Raw genomic sequence first — 12,500 nt, forward strand, 5'->3', positions numbered from 1 at the left:
TATGTGAAAATAATATGAAATAATATGTGTACGTACATATATGTGTGTGTGTGTGTGTGTGTGTGTGTGTTATCGACTTCAGACTGAAGCATCTGAGTAAAAACAAAAGAAAGCAGTGGAATCAACAGTGCAAGTGTGAGACTGAAGACAGACAGATATCACATTCACTGACAACCATAAAAACACTGACAGCCAATCACAATCCATCTGACCTCTGACAGCTTGAGAGGTCAAACGAGTTGTTTTCAACCAGGTATCACTGTTTCTTTCAAAGAACAACAAACTGGACGCTAACCAGTCAGGTTTCAGAAGTGGCCATTCAACTGAGACTGCGCTTCTCTCGGTCACTGAAGCCCTGCGAACTGCAAAAGCTGATTCCAAATCATCAGTCCTCATTCTGCTGGATCTATCTGCCGCGTTTGACACTGTCAATCATCAGATACTCCTGTCCACTCTCTCATCACTGGGCATCACTGGGACTACACTTCGCTGGTTTGAATCCTATCTCACTGGTAGGTCTTTCAGGGTGGCCTGGGGAGGGGAGGTATCCAAAGCACATACACTGGTCACTGGGGTTCCTCAGGGATCGGTTCTTGGACCCCTCCTCTTCTCCACATACACTACATCACTGGGTCCCATCATACAGGCACATGGATTCTCCTACCACTGCTATGCTGATGACACACAGCTCTATCTCTCCTTTCAACCAGATGATCCAACGGTAGCTGCAAGGATCTCAGGTTGCCTGGCGGACATCTCGGCATGGATGAAAGAACATCACCTCCAGCTCAACCTGGCAAAGACTGAGCTTCTTGTCTTCCCTGCCGCTCCAACTCTACAGCATGATTTCACCATTCAGCTGGATTCCAGTTAGATTACCCCAACAAGTTCAGTCAGAAATCTTGGTGTAATCTTTGATGACCAGCTGACCTTCAAAGACCACATTGCAAAAACTGCTCGATCTCACAGGTTTGCAGGCCCTTTCTCATGCATTTTTTTTTTTTAATCTTTCCCTGTCTAGCTTGTACTTATTTGAACAATGCTTGAAACTTGGTATTATGAGCACTTCCTCTGTCTATTTGCCTCTTTAAGATGAATCGCTTGATGTATTGCCCAACTGTAAGTCGCTTTGGATAAAAGTGTCTGCAAAATGAATAAATGTAAATGTGAGCATTTAAAGCAGCGGTCTACAAAACTGCAGCGCTGTTAATAAACTGAATATTTTCCATTGGTGCGAATGCTAATATTGTTACTGTTATGATTATTGTTCTTGGTGTGAACGGGACTTAACAGCTTTTACCTCGGCCATGTTGATGACTCCGACCGCGAGCGTCTTGTAGCCCAGAATGGTTCTGTTTTTGTAGCGTTTTCTTCTCTGCAGCATTATCTGCAGGCGGTTGGCGTCTCTCTTCAGGAAGTGAGGATACTGTCACGACACGACGGGACAGAAACACGTCAGAGGAACACCAGACATCACGGCTCTCACAAACACAATCATCTGAGAGTCAGGAATAAATTACATTCACAGGGACTGTTCACCCAGTCATCATTCACTGCTGTTCCAAACCTGTGTGACTTTCTTTTGTAAAAGAAGACATTCTGAAGAACATTGGGGTGCAAACAACATTGAGACGTTTCTCACATCTCACTGACATTTCTCATTTCTCATCTTCTGTGCTCCACTGAAGAAAGACATACAAGTGTGAATGGCATATGGGGAAGTAAATGATGACAGAATGATCATTAATGGGTGAATTTGTGGGTTTTCCTGCAGAATAACATCACTGATGATCATTCACTGAATCGAGAGAGTCGTACCTGCAGAGAGAAAGTGAGCTCCAGCTCTGTCTCCATCAGACCGCTGGGAGGAAGAGCATACTCGTTTGATCGCAACACTCGTTTGGAGCCCTGCACACACACACACACACACACACACACGTAAATGTATGATTATACGCATCACCATACTAAACATCCAGCATATTGTTGTCTTTAAATTATTTAATATAGTTATATTAATATAATGTCCATTAAAAATCTGAAAGATAACCATAAAATAGAGATACACAACATTAAACTGACATAATATGAATTATTTTATTGATTTTTATAACAATAGAAGTATCAGAGGTTCATATTAGCCTAGACAGAAGGTTTGTCTTGGATAAACATTTAAACCATTCCCCCTCGAGTCTTTCAGTGGTTTATATGAAGATGTTTCTGAGGCTCTAGCAGTGAAGATGTGACGGATCTCAGGAGTCTGACCTGAATCTTCACAGCGATGAGCACCGAGTTCAAATCCTTATCCAGCTCCTTCAGCACGATCAGCCTCTTCAGCGTCAGACTGCACAGCCTGAGACAGACACACAATCACGCCTTTACTCTCTGCACTCTACGTTTCTCAGGCGTTCACACTCAGACATGTAAATATCATGGTAAACATTCAGTGCTACACCATCACTGTACCAGCGTAACATCTCAGTTACAGAGTTATACATGAGAGTGAAGGCCGCCTGTGTGTGTGTGTGTGTGTGTGTGTGTGTGTGTGTGTGTGTGTGCGTTCAGTGTGCTTCTGTGATGAGATCCAGCACTGGTGAAATGAGACTCTCAGGCATTTCCTCTTCCTGCAACACAGCTGCTATTAGTTACTGAACACACACACACACACACACACACACACTCTCACACACACACACACACACACACACACACTCACACACACACACACACACACACACACACACACACTCACACACACACACACACACACACTCAGGAGGAATCCGTCTCTCCACCCACAGCTCATTCCACACAAAACCATTTCCAGAGATGTCAACATCTGTCTGTCTGTCTGACCCACTTTCTGTTGCTGCTTCAGTCTCTGACAGAGAAAACAAGATCTGAGTCACTGCTTCACTCAAACCACACCATCATCATCATCAGTGCTGAGCTGAAATATCAATTAAGTCTCCGCTTTCAGATTCTGTCAATTTTATTATAAAACTCAAATAATGAACACCGTTTTGTCGCTCTTTAATGTCGCGTCGTATCTCTGTACAGTAAGTGAACCGATCTTCTCTTCCTCCACTAACAGTTACAGCAGCAAATAAACATAAATGAACAACAGAAGATTGATCAATCTAGTGACCCTCCTTAATACCCAGCCTTCATCTTCATCATCATCATCATTCATTTACAGAGAAAGTATCAGAACATATCCTATTACATCTGATATATCAACACTGGCTCAACCAATGGCGTGTGTTTGAGGGCGGAGCTATCTGTCTGGCTGACCAATGATGTGTGATCAGGTCATTATTCTGTCATTCTGTTTAGGGAATGAGGGAATTTAAACTGTGATGTTCATATACTTTTACAGGAAATATGGAACACACACACACACACGGCTTTACTGGCTGAACTGAACCTTTGCTGAGAGTTTGATTGACAGGTGATCGGACCAATCATAAGGCTGAATATTTTGTCAGACAAATAAACCAGACAGGAGTGCAGTAGATTAACATCGGTGGACCTGATCTTGAAAAATGGTATTGGCATCTTTCCACAGTTGAAGCAAGATACCTTCTGATGTTCATTCATGTTTATTTCATGCTATAAGCGATCTGTCACAAGACATTAAAAAGCCACAAAATGGTATTGTTTGAAGTTCTTAAAAATGACCAAATTTGAAAGTGGAGACCTTGTTTCATAGCAGAAGTAACCTGCTCTGTCTGTCCATTCATGCAGACGCTCTACATGCGTGTCGTACAGACCCTCGGTGACCTGCAGCGTGTTTCTATTCACAGAGAGATGAGCGGGAACCGTGTCTCTCTCTCTCTGTCTGTCTGTCTGTCTCTCGGCCACAGCCTCGCACGTTGTTCTTGCTCCATTATCGTCTGCTCTCTTCTCCTGCATTATTGAGAGCTGCTAAAGCGGCTGCTTGTTTAAAAGCTTCTCGTGAATATTTAAGAACTCACGGCTCCCAGAGAGCATGATGGGAGAAATCACAAGAAAACGTGAAGAGAACAAACATATTCAGGACACAAGAGAAGCTGTGAATGGAAAAACTGACCGTACAAGAGGCCAAAAGAGTCCTACATGACAAAAAAGAGTCCAGTTTGGGCCGGCACTGCAGCAGAAGCATAGATAATGTACGAATAGAGATGAATATGCAAGGAAACTAAAGTAAAGACTAAATTAAAATGAAATAAAAATAAACGAGGTAAAATAACATTACAAAAAAGTAAACTAAATGAAAAATTACATTAGAATTAACTAGAATCATAAAAAGTAAAATAATAATATAATAAAATAATAATAATGAATATAAAATAAAAGTCAATTTAAAAAAATAAAATACTAACATTGTAAGTGTTTTTTAGGATATTTTCCCTGGGCAGCAGATGGTGGAGTCACAGACTGAGGTTTAATTCTCTCAATGAATCTGCTGAATGAATCCTGCGTCACTGAGATCAGTACACACACACACACACACACACACACACACACACACACACACACAGAGAGCTGGTGATTGAGTTCAGAGTGTCTGATCCTGGACCATGACAGACACACACACACACACACACACACACACACACACACTGGTATTATCCCTCATGAGACACACACAGGCTTTATATGCCGTGTCCTACAATCCCAGACACACAAATCCACATCACAGGCTGTTAGCATTAAAATCAGATCAGAATACATGATGCACTCTCAGACGATCATAAACACACAATATAAGGCAAGATGTCACAACTCTGTTGTTTTATACACATCAATTCTTTAACTACAATTGGCTAAAACAGTGGTTTGATATTTCTGGATGTTATCTTTAACATTTCTGCCATTTCATGATTTGTTCTGGGTTTTGTTGTGTGCCATAATCGTAAGCATGGCTACTACAAGTATCATGGAGATACTATTACAGATTTATTCATATTTTGAATCAGTTTTATTTTTATATTTATTTTAGATTTTAGTCATTTTGTTGTTTTTGTTTTGTAGTTTTTATGTTTTTGCACATTAGTTTTTGTTTTATATCTATCTATCTATCTATCTATCTATTAAGTTTAATTTATTGCAAGTAACAAATATGTTATTTGTATGGTTTTAATTTTAGTTTCAGTTTTATTTAACTATAATAACCCTGGACATACTGTTTTACTGTTACATTAAAAGCCATTAAATAACCTATTAAATAATAACTGTGACAACTGACCCCATATTATCACAACATGAGCCACTATAAATAGACTGCAGCTTTTTCTCCTGAATAGAAATGATGGAAATACTCGATAGAGATTCAGTAAAGAGATGTCAGAGAGCGTGAATAACGCGGATCTGAGCGGAGCCTCCAGCAGACAAACACAAAGACCAAACCACCGGCCCTCACAAACATCACCGCATCTGTGATGCACAGCCTTGTATCTGCAGGCCACACGGCTCTTAATGGACAGAGACGCTCTGAGATCACTAAAACCATCCTGCATCGCTGAAGACTGAAACAGAACAGACTTTCACTCATGCACTTCCAAATAAAACCCAACGAGTTACACTCACTTAACTCATTTAGTTTCAACCTTGAACTATTTGAGTTTAAGAAACATATTTTATTTGAGTACACTCATATATCTCAATATTAAGTTTAACTTTGTATATATTAGTCATGAAATTCATTTTCAGATTATAAATACACACACATACAGTATATATTTTGAAAATATTTACATGTATTTACATGTGTATATTTATATTTTTATTATTTATATTACAGATAAATATATTTAATATATAAACACAACATATTTTTCTTAAATATATACATGTATGTGTGTGTATTTATATAGACATAATAAATATACACAGTATACACACATATGTTATGTAAACAAAAACTTTTATTTTGGATGCGATTAATCGTGATTAATTGTTTGACAGCACTAAAAACACTTCATATACTTCTGACGCAGTCCAAAGCAAAGCATGCTGGGAACTGGACATCTGCTACAACTCATTTAGTTCAAATTCTGCGTAATATAACGAGTTATTGAGTTATTTGCAGTTGTTGAGTGAAAACGTCCTGTAACTTTCAAAGAACTCAGCAAAGAGAATTTACTGAAACTAAAGGAGATGAGCGACACGTCACTGATCAGAAATCAGATTCATCCAGACAACATGAAGAAGCAGGACAGATGCTGATACTCACGAGAAGAGTCAAGAGAACATGAAACAGAGAAAAGAAAGTGTTTCTGTGCTAAAACTCGTAGTCAGGAGATTTCTGTCCACACTTCAGACAGAAAGAGGAAAAGCTGGATGCGAAACAATCAATAAAAGAAGAGAAAGTCAAAGCTCAGCAAGAAGAAACTGCTCTTGTTTTATTCAGAGAAACAGCAGAACAGTCAATAAAACAAGCCAGAGATCTCCACGCTTCATCACACACGATCTGCAGATGTTCTCTGAAGCACACGACAAGAGCAACAACACAAATCACGCTCAGGAGGACTTACTGAGATCTGTGAGCGAATCAGATGTCACCAAGAGCACTGAGAGCGAATCAGATATCACTGTGAGATCTGAGAGCGAATCAGACGTCACCATGACAACTGTGAGCGAATCAGACATCACCGTGAGATCTGAGAGCGAATCAGACGTCACCAAGAGAACTGAGAGCGAATCAGATATCACTGTGAGAACTGAGAGCGAATCAGACATCACCGTGAGATCTGTGAGCGAATCAGACATCACTGTGAGAACTGAGAGCGAATCAGATATCACTGTGAGAACTGAGAGCGAATCAGACATCACCGTGAGAACTGAGAGCGAATCAGATATCACTGTGAGAACTGAGAGCGAATCAGATATCACTGTGAGAACTGAGAGCGCAGCAGGTCCAAAGCTGCTCATCCTTCAAGTAAATGGCCTGGAGCTGCTGGCAAACCGTGCACAGGAAATGCCTGAGCGCAGACAGGAAGAGAGGAGAGAGAGAGAGATTGTTTCTGCTCTCATCCTGAGCAGCTCCTCCCAAACTCTTCCGACAGGATCCCAGAAACACTCCGAGAAAAAACACCACTGTGTGATTCCTGAAGCTGAAGAACCGACGGCAAACTCCTGGATCACTGCAGATCAAACTCAACGAGAAACAGACACCGCAGCGGGTCAGACACCGAAATCACCAGTAAAATTCACTGTTAATTACAAACAAATCTGACCAGTGCTGGCAAAATGAGTCACAATGAGCAGATTTTCAATAACGCAGTTACTACAGTTACTACAGTTAACTAATGAACCTTATTCTAAAGTGTTACCAAGATTCTGAAGGTTCCAAAGTAAAATCACTGAGCAACATTCCATCTTATCCTCCGCTTCCTTTCTTAATAATCATTACTATAAAAATAATCACAATATAGCTATTTTTATTTTATCTTTGTTTTTAAGAAAAACAAATGATCAAATTTAAAAATCAATTTTAGTGCGAACAAAAGCAGTTCAATCAAGAGCAGCGACTGATTCCCTGTTGGTTTTTTATCGTTTGATTAGCGATAAATGCGACAGACTTGCTTATTAAGACTTATTAAGCCGACGGTGTTGTCTTTACGTTGTCAGCGCGAGAAGCGAGCGAAGAAAAGGTACTCCTCTCAGAAAACGTACAAATAAAGATAATATTAGATGTTTAATTACTATTTGAAGCATTGGAATCGCTAGAAGAGGGCTTAATGAACTCATCTGTGTGAAAACCTCAAATTCGACATTTTTCACTGTTTTTGCCTGTAGCTTAAAATTAGCCCGCGTGCATTCACACTTATTTAGCCAGCACGGGTCACAAACGAATCAAACATGACATTTTGAAGCAGAAAAACTGAAATAATCACTAATAATCTTTGTTTCATTTAAAACTTTGAAAAATCTTTTTTTACAATGTAGAGTCAAGGCCCTTTCACGTCAAGAATGATAACTGTATTAGCATGCAAACCGATGTTTATGTAAGGGATAATCAACGGTTTACCGTGCAGTAAAGGATTTTAAATGCACGACATGGAGGCCAAGAACCACCCAACACTAACCTTTTATATTTAGATTGATTTTTCAAACATATTATGGTTTCTACTTGTCGTTGTTGGTGTGAACAGGCCTTCAGTGTCGCCGAGGCAGATTATCAGCGGCTTTAGTGTTACAAGGTTACAAGCAGCTTACAGCGGTTTGTTTACAGCAGACGAGGCTTTAGAGCATCTGATTAGACGACAAGACACAAGCAGCTCAAACACACTCTCTCACACACACACACACACACACACACACACACACGGCTTAATTAAAACTATTTATTATATACTCTAAAACCCAACAGGTTACATTCACTTAATTCAGTTCACTTGAGCCTAAACTGTTTACATTTAAAAACTTTAGTCCACTAAAAATATATCCTAATAATACATTTAAATCTGAAATAAGAAAAAACAGCTTTTAGTATTCCCTGGTATTCATCACGTTATGAGGACCAAACGTCAGTACATTTTGACCTTGTGGGGACATGTTTTAGGTCACAATGACGAAACAAGCTTAAAAATCATCCAGAATTAAGTGTTTTGAATGTAAAAGTGTCAGTAATTTAGTGTGAGGGGTAGGTTTAGGTGTAGGGCGATAGAAAATACAGCTTCTACAGTAGAAAAACCATTACGCCTATGGAATGAACCCATAAAACATAGAAACACAATGCGTGAGTGTGTGTGTGTTATATTTCTACAGTACTCTCTTGCTGCATGAATTGAGTGAACATCATTTATTTCTACCTCAGTTGATTCTAGAGGGACTTCAGCTGTTTTTAATGACCCTGAAAAAAAGAAGAGTATTTCTAGAATATGCTCACTATTTATACAGTGTGATGCACATTCATGTGTTTCCTCAGTATGTTTATATTCAGAATAATGAACGGCAGTAAAAATCACACTGCACTGTTAACAGACTCACACAGATGTGTTCTCACTCTGATAAACGTGTGTCGTGAGGAATATCATGAACATTATCTGAGCGCTGAACTGGTTTGTAACAGTGTGTGAAGGAGCTGCATTATTGATGGTAAACAGAACATTATAGACTGAAATGATATCACATTGTAGATGAACTCAAACTTAATTCAAATAAAAAATAAATAATATATTTATGTAAACAAATATATACATAAATTTAAATAAATCATAAAAAAGCAATAAATACAAATGTTAAAAATAAAGTTATATATATATACATATATGTAACAGAGCAGGTTTTACAAGCCTGTCTCAACCTTACTGATTGGAGTGTTTTTGAAGCTGCTGCCACCGATCTGGACACTCACAGAGACTGTAACTTCATATATCAGTTACTGTGAGGATATATGTATTCCCATCAGGACTTATGTTACATTCAATAATGATAAGCCATGGTTTACAGCAAAACTCAGACATCTTCGTCAGGCCAAAGAGGACGCCTACAGGAATGGGGACAGAGTCTTGTACAATCAGGCCAGGAACACACTGAATGAGGAGATTAGAGCGGCTAAGAGGACCTACACTAAACAGCTGGAAGATCAGTTCACTTCCAATGACTCCGCTTCAGTGTGGAAAGGTTTGAAAGCCATCAAGTACAGGACACCATCCCCAGCACTGAGGTGAATCAACAACTTGCTGATGACCTGAATGAGTTTTACTGTAGATTTGAAACCCTTACTGGACCCTTACTGGACACCCTGCAGTTTGCTTACCGAGCAAACAGGTCCGTGGATGATGCAGTCAACATGGGACTGCATTACATCCTGCAGCATCTGGACAAATCAGGGACTTACGTGAGGATCCTGTTTGCGGGCTTTAGTTTGGCCTTCAACACCATCATCCCACCACTCCTCCAGACCAAACTAACCCAGCTCTATCTGCCAGTGGATCACCAGCTTTCTGACAGATAGGCAGCAGCTAGTGAGGCTGGGGAAACTCATGTCAGCCGCTCCACCAACACTGGTGCCCCTCAGGGCTGTGTCCTCTCCCCGCTGCTCTTCTCCCTGCACACCAACGACTGCACCTCTAAAGAGCCCTCTGTCAAGCTCCTGAAGTTTGCAGATGACACCACACTGATCGGCCTCATTCAGGACGGTGACGAGTCTACTTACAGACAGGAGGTTAAAGAGCTGGCTGTCTGGTGCAGTCTTAACCTGGAGCTCAACACGCTCAAAACAGTGGAGATGATCGTGGACTTCAGGAGAAACCCCCCTGCACTCACCATCATGAACAGCACTGTGACTGCAGTGGAGACATTCAAGTTCCTGGGATCCATCATCTCTCAGGACCTGAAGTGGGACACTCACATCGACTCCATTGTAAAAAAAGCCCAACAAAGGTTGTATTTCCTTCGCCAGCTGAGGAAGTTTAACCTGCCACAGGAGCTGCTGAAACAGTTCTACTCAGCCGTCATCGAGTCTGTTCTGTGCACTTCAATAACTGTCTGGTTTGACTCAGCTACAAAATCAGGGATCAGAAGACTACAGAGAACGGTTTTGACTGCTGAACGGATTATCGGTGCCCCCCTGCCCACCTTTCAAGAACTGTATACATCCAGAGTGAGGAAAAGGGCTCAGAAAATCACTCTGGATCCCTCACATCCGAGTTACCCCCTTTTTGAACTTTTGCCATCTGGTTGGTGCTACAGAGCCCCAAATACCAGGACAGCCAGGCACAAGAACAGTTTCTTCCCCCAGGCAATCCACCTTACCCCCCCCCCCACATTATGCAATAACAATGTGCAATAACCTTATATTTATTTGCTACCACCTCCATCCTCGTACATCCCTGCATCTCCTTCTATTCTATCCCATTCTATCATCTATAGCACAACTGTATATACAAACATTTATGTTTCAAATTATTTTTATTTTTCAATTTTTTGTTTATTTATATTTATATATGTGTATTTTTTTTATTCTCATCTTATTTTTATTGTCTGTGTGTCGTTGTTGTCTCTGTAAACTGGAAGCTTATGACACTAAAACAAATTCCTTGTATGCGCAAGCATACTTGGCAATAAACGGTTGGTTCTGATTCTGATTCTGATATATAGTGTGTATATATATATATATATATATATATATATATATATATATATATATATATATATATATTTCACGAGTTTGTGCGCCCATATAATCTTAGCATTAATGGTAAACAGATTTGGCTTGAGACTATTCTACTCAAGCTCTGATAGCCCCCCAAAAACGTGCATTCCAAAGCGCACAGTGAGCGAGAGTTACTAAATTCAAGGGAAAAGTCCTCTTAAAGAATCAAGATTATTGAACATTCGGAAGCCCCCCAAAGATGGCACTGCAGCGGCAGTATCAAATGGAGCGGCACTGCAGGTTGGGTGAACGGCTGGGTTGAATTTTGAATTTGTCGTAATTTCCGATACTCTGAGGACTCAGGTGAAAACAAGTACACTTCCATAATGTACTTAAAGTGCTCTATTTTCACGCACTAATTTTGTACTTAATATACTAAAAATTATCCTTTAGTACTTCTTAAGGTCAACTTAAGATCATCTAAGTGTACTCAACTGTGCTATTTTGAGACGCCATGAATATGAACTAAAATGCAGTTTTAACATACTATCTTTGTATTTAAAAAATGTATTTAGTCAGCACTTGTAGCACACTTGAACCCATCTTGCATTCACTAGTACACTCAAGTGTACTACAAGTGGTAGCTAAATACATTTTTTAAATACAAAGATACTCCCTCTGTTTACAGCGGCATCTGTAAACAGAGGGAGATCACTGGAGCGAGATTGAATGTCGTCATAAAAGAAGGTCAGGCCGTTCCACTGTTTAAAAAAATGATCCATAATTTAAGATCTGCGAGACAGGAAGGGGTTAAAGATATGGTGCTATCTAGTTCCGGAATGGAAGATGCAAGCAACAGTAAATGGGAGATGAAAGGGCGACCTTGAGGTATTATACGCATAGCGTAGTTTAAATGGCCTAGCAGGGATCGCAAATCGCGTTTGCTGCATTGGTGTGCTTCGAGCAGATTGGAGGACATAGCAATTATCCTATCTATTTTGTCTTTGGGAAGGGAAGCTTGGATAATTCAAGGGTAATTCCAAGGAACTCTAGGGATGTAGTAGGACCCAAAGTTTTTTCTGGGGACAGAGGAACTCCTAATTTAGAAAAAACTTCCTGAACCTTAGCGAGATGAATGGCTGGAGGGAAATGGTTTGGGGTAATAGTGAGAAAGTCATGTAGAAGATGAACCAGGTAAGGGACTGCGTAGTTGTTTTACAAGATCCAACATAATGCTTCTGACAGCATGTCAAAAATTTTTGGACTACTTTGCAGCTAAAAGTTAGACGTACTGCAAAGTAGAATTTTCCCTGCCAATGAATACCAAAAAGGTGCCAAAAATCTGGATGTATGGGCATGACTTTAAAAGCTGACGTAATGTCAACTTTAGCTAATCAGGCCCCAAAGCCAGCAT

At 40.0% G+C, this 12,500-nt stretch overlaps 1 protein-coding gene across 6 annotated transcripts in view; it reads right to left on the reverse strand.

Moving 5' to 3' along the window:
• Positions 1–12,500, reverse strand: part of zmp:0000000755 (phosphofurin acidic cluster sorting protein 1) — a 40,082-nt gene that overhangs the window by 22,450 nt on the left and 5,132 nt on the right. For 3 of the 6 annotated variants that reach the window (XR_009273879.1, XM_058795463.1, XM_058795464.1), the window contains exons 2-4: positions 2,266–2,353; positions 1,819–1,908; positions 1,301–1,426 (exon numbers count right to left, since the gene is read on the reverse strand). Coding sequence is in view for 5 of the 6 variants with exons in the window: in XM_058795463.1 (XP_058651446.1) it covers positions 1,301–1,426; positions 1,819–1,908; positions 2,266–2,353 (304 nt within the window). In the remaining variant the exon portion in view is untranslated. Of the gene's footprint in view, positions 1–1,300; positions 1,427–1,520; positions 1,909–2,265; positions 2,354–12,500 lie in introns of those variants that run through there. The other 3 variants (XM_058795465.1, XM_058795467.1, XM_058795466.1) reach the window with 3 other exon arrangements.

The sequence above is a fragment of the Onychostoma macrolepis genome, chromosome 13 (genome assembly GCF_012432095.1).
Source record: "Onychostoma macrolepis isolate SWU-2019 chromosome 13, ASM1243209v1, whole genome shotgun sequence".
NCBI classification, from domain to species: domain Eukaryota; kingdom Metazoa; phylum Chordata; class Actinopteri; order Cypriniformes; family Cyprinidae; genus Onychostoma; species Onychostoma macrolepis.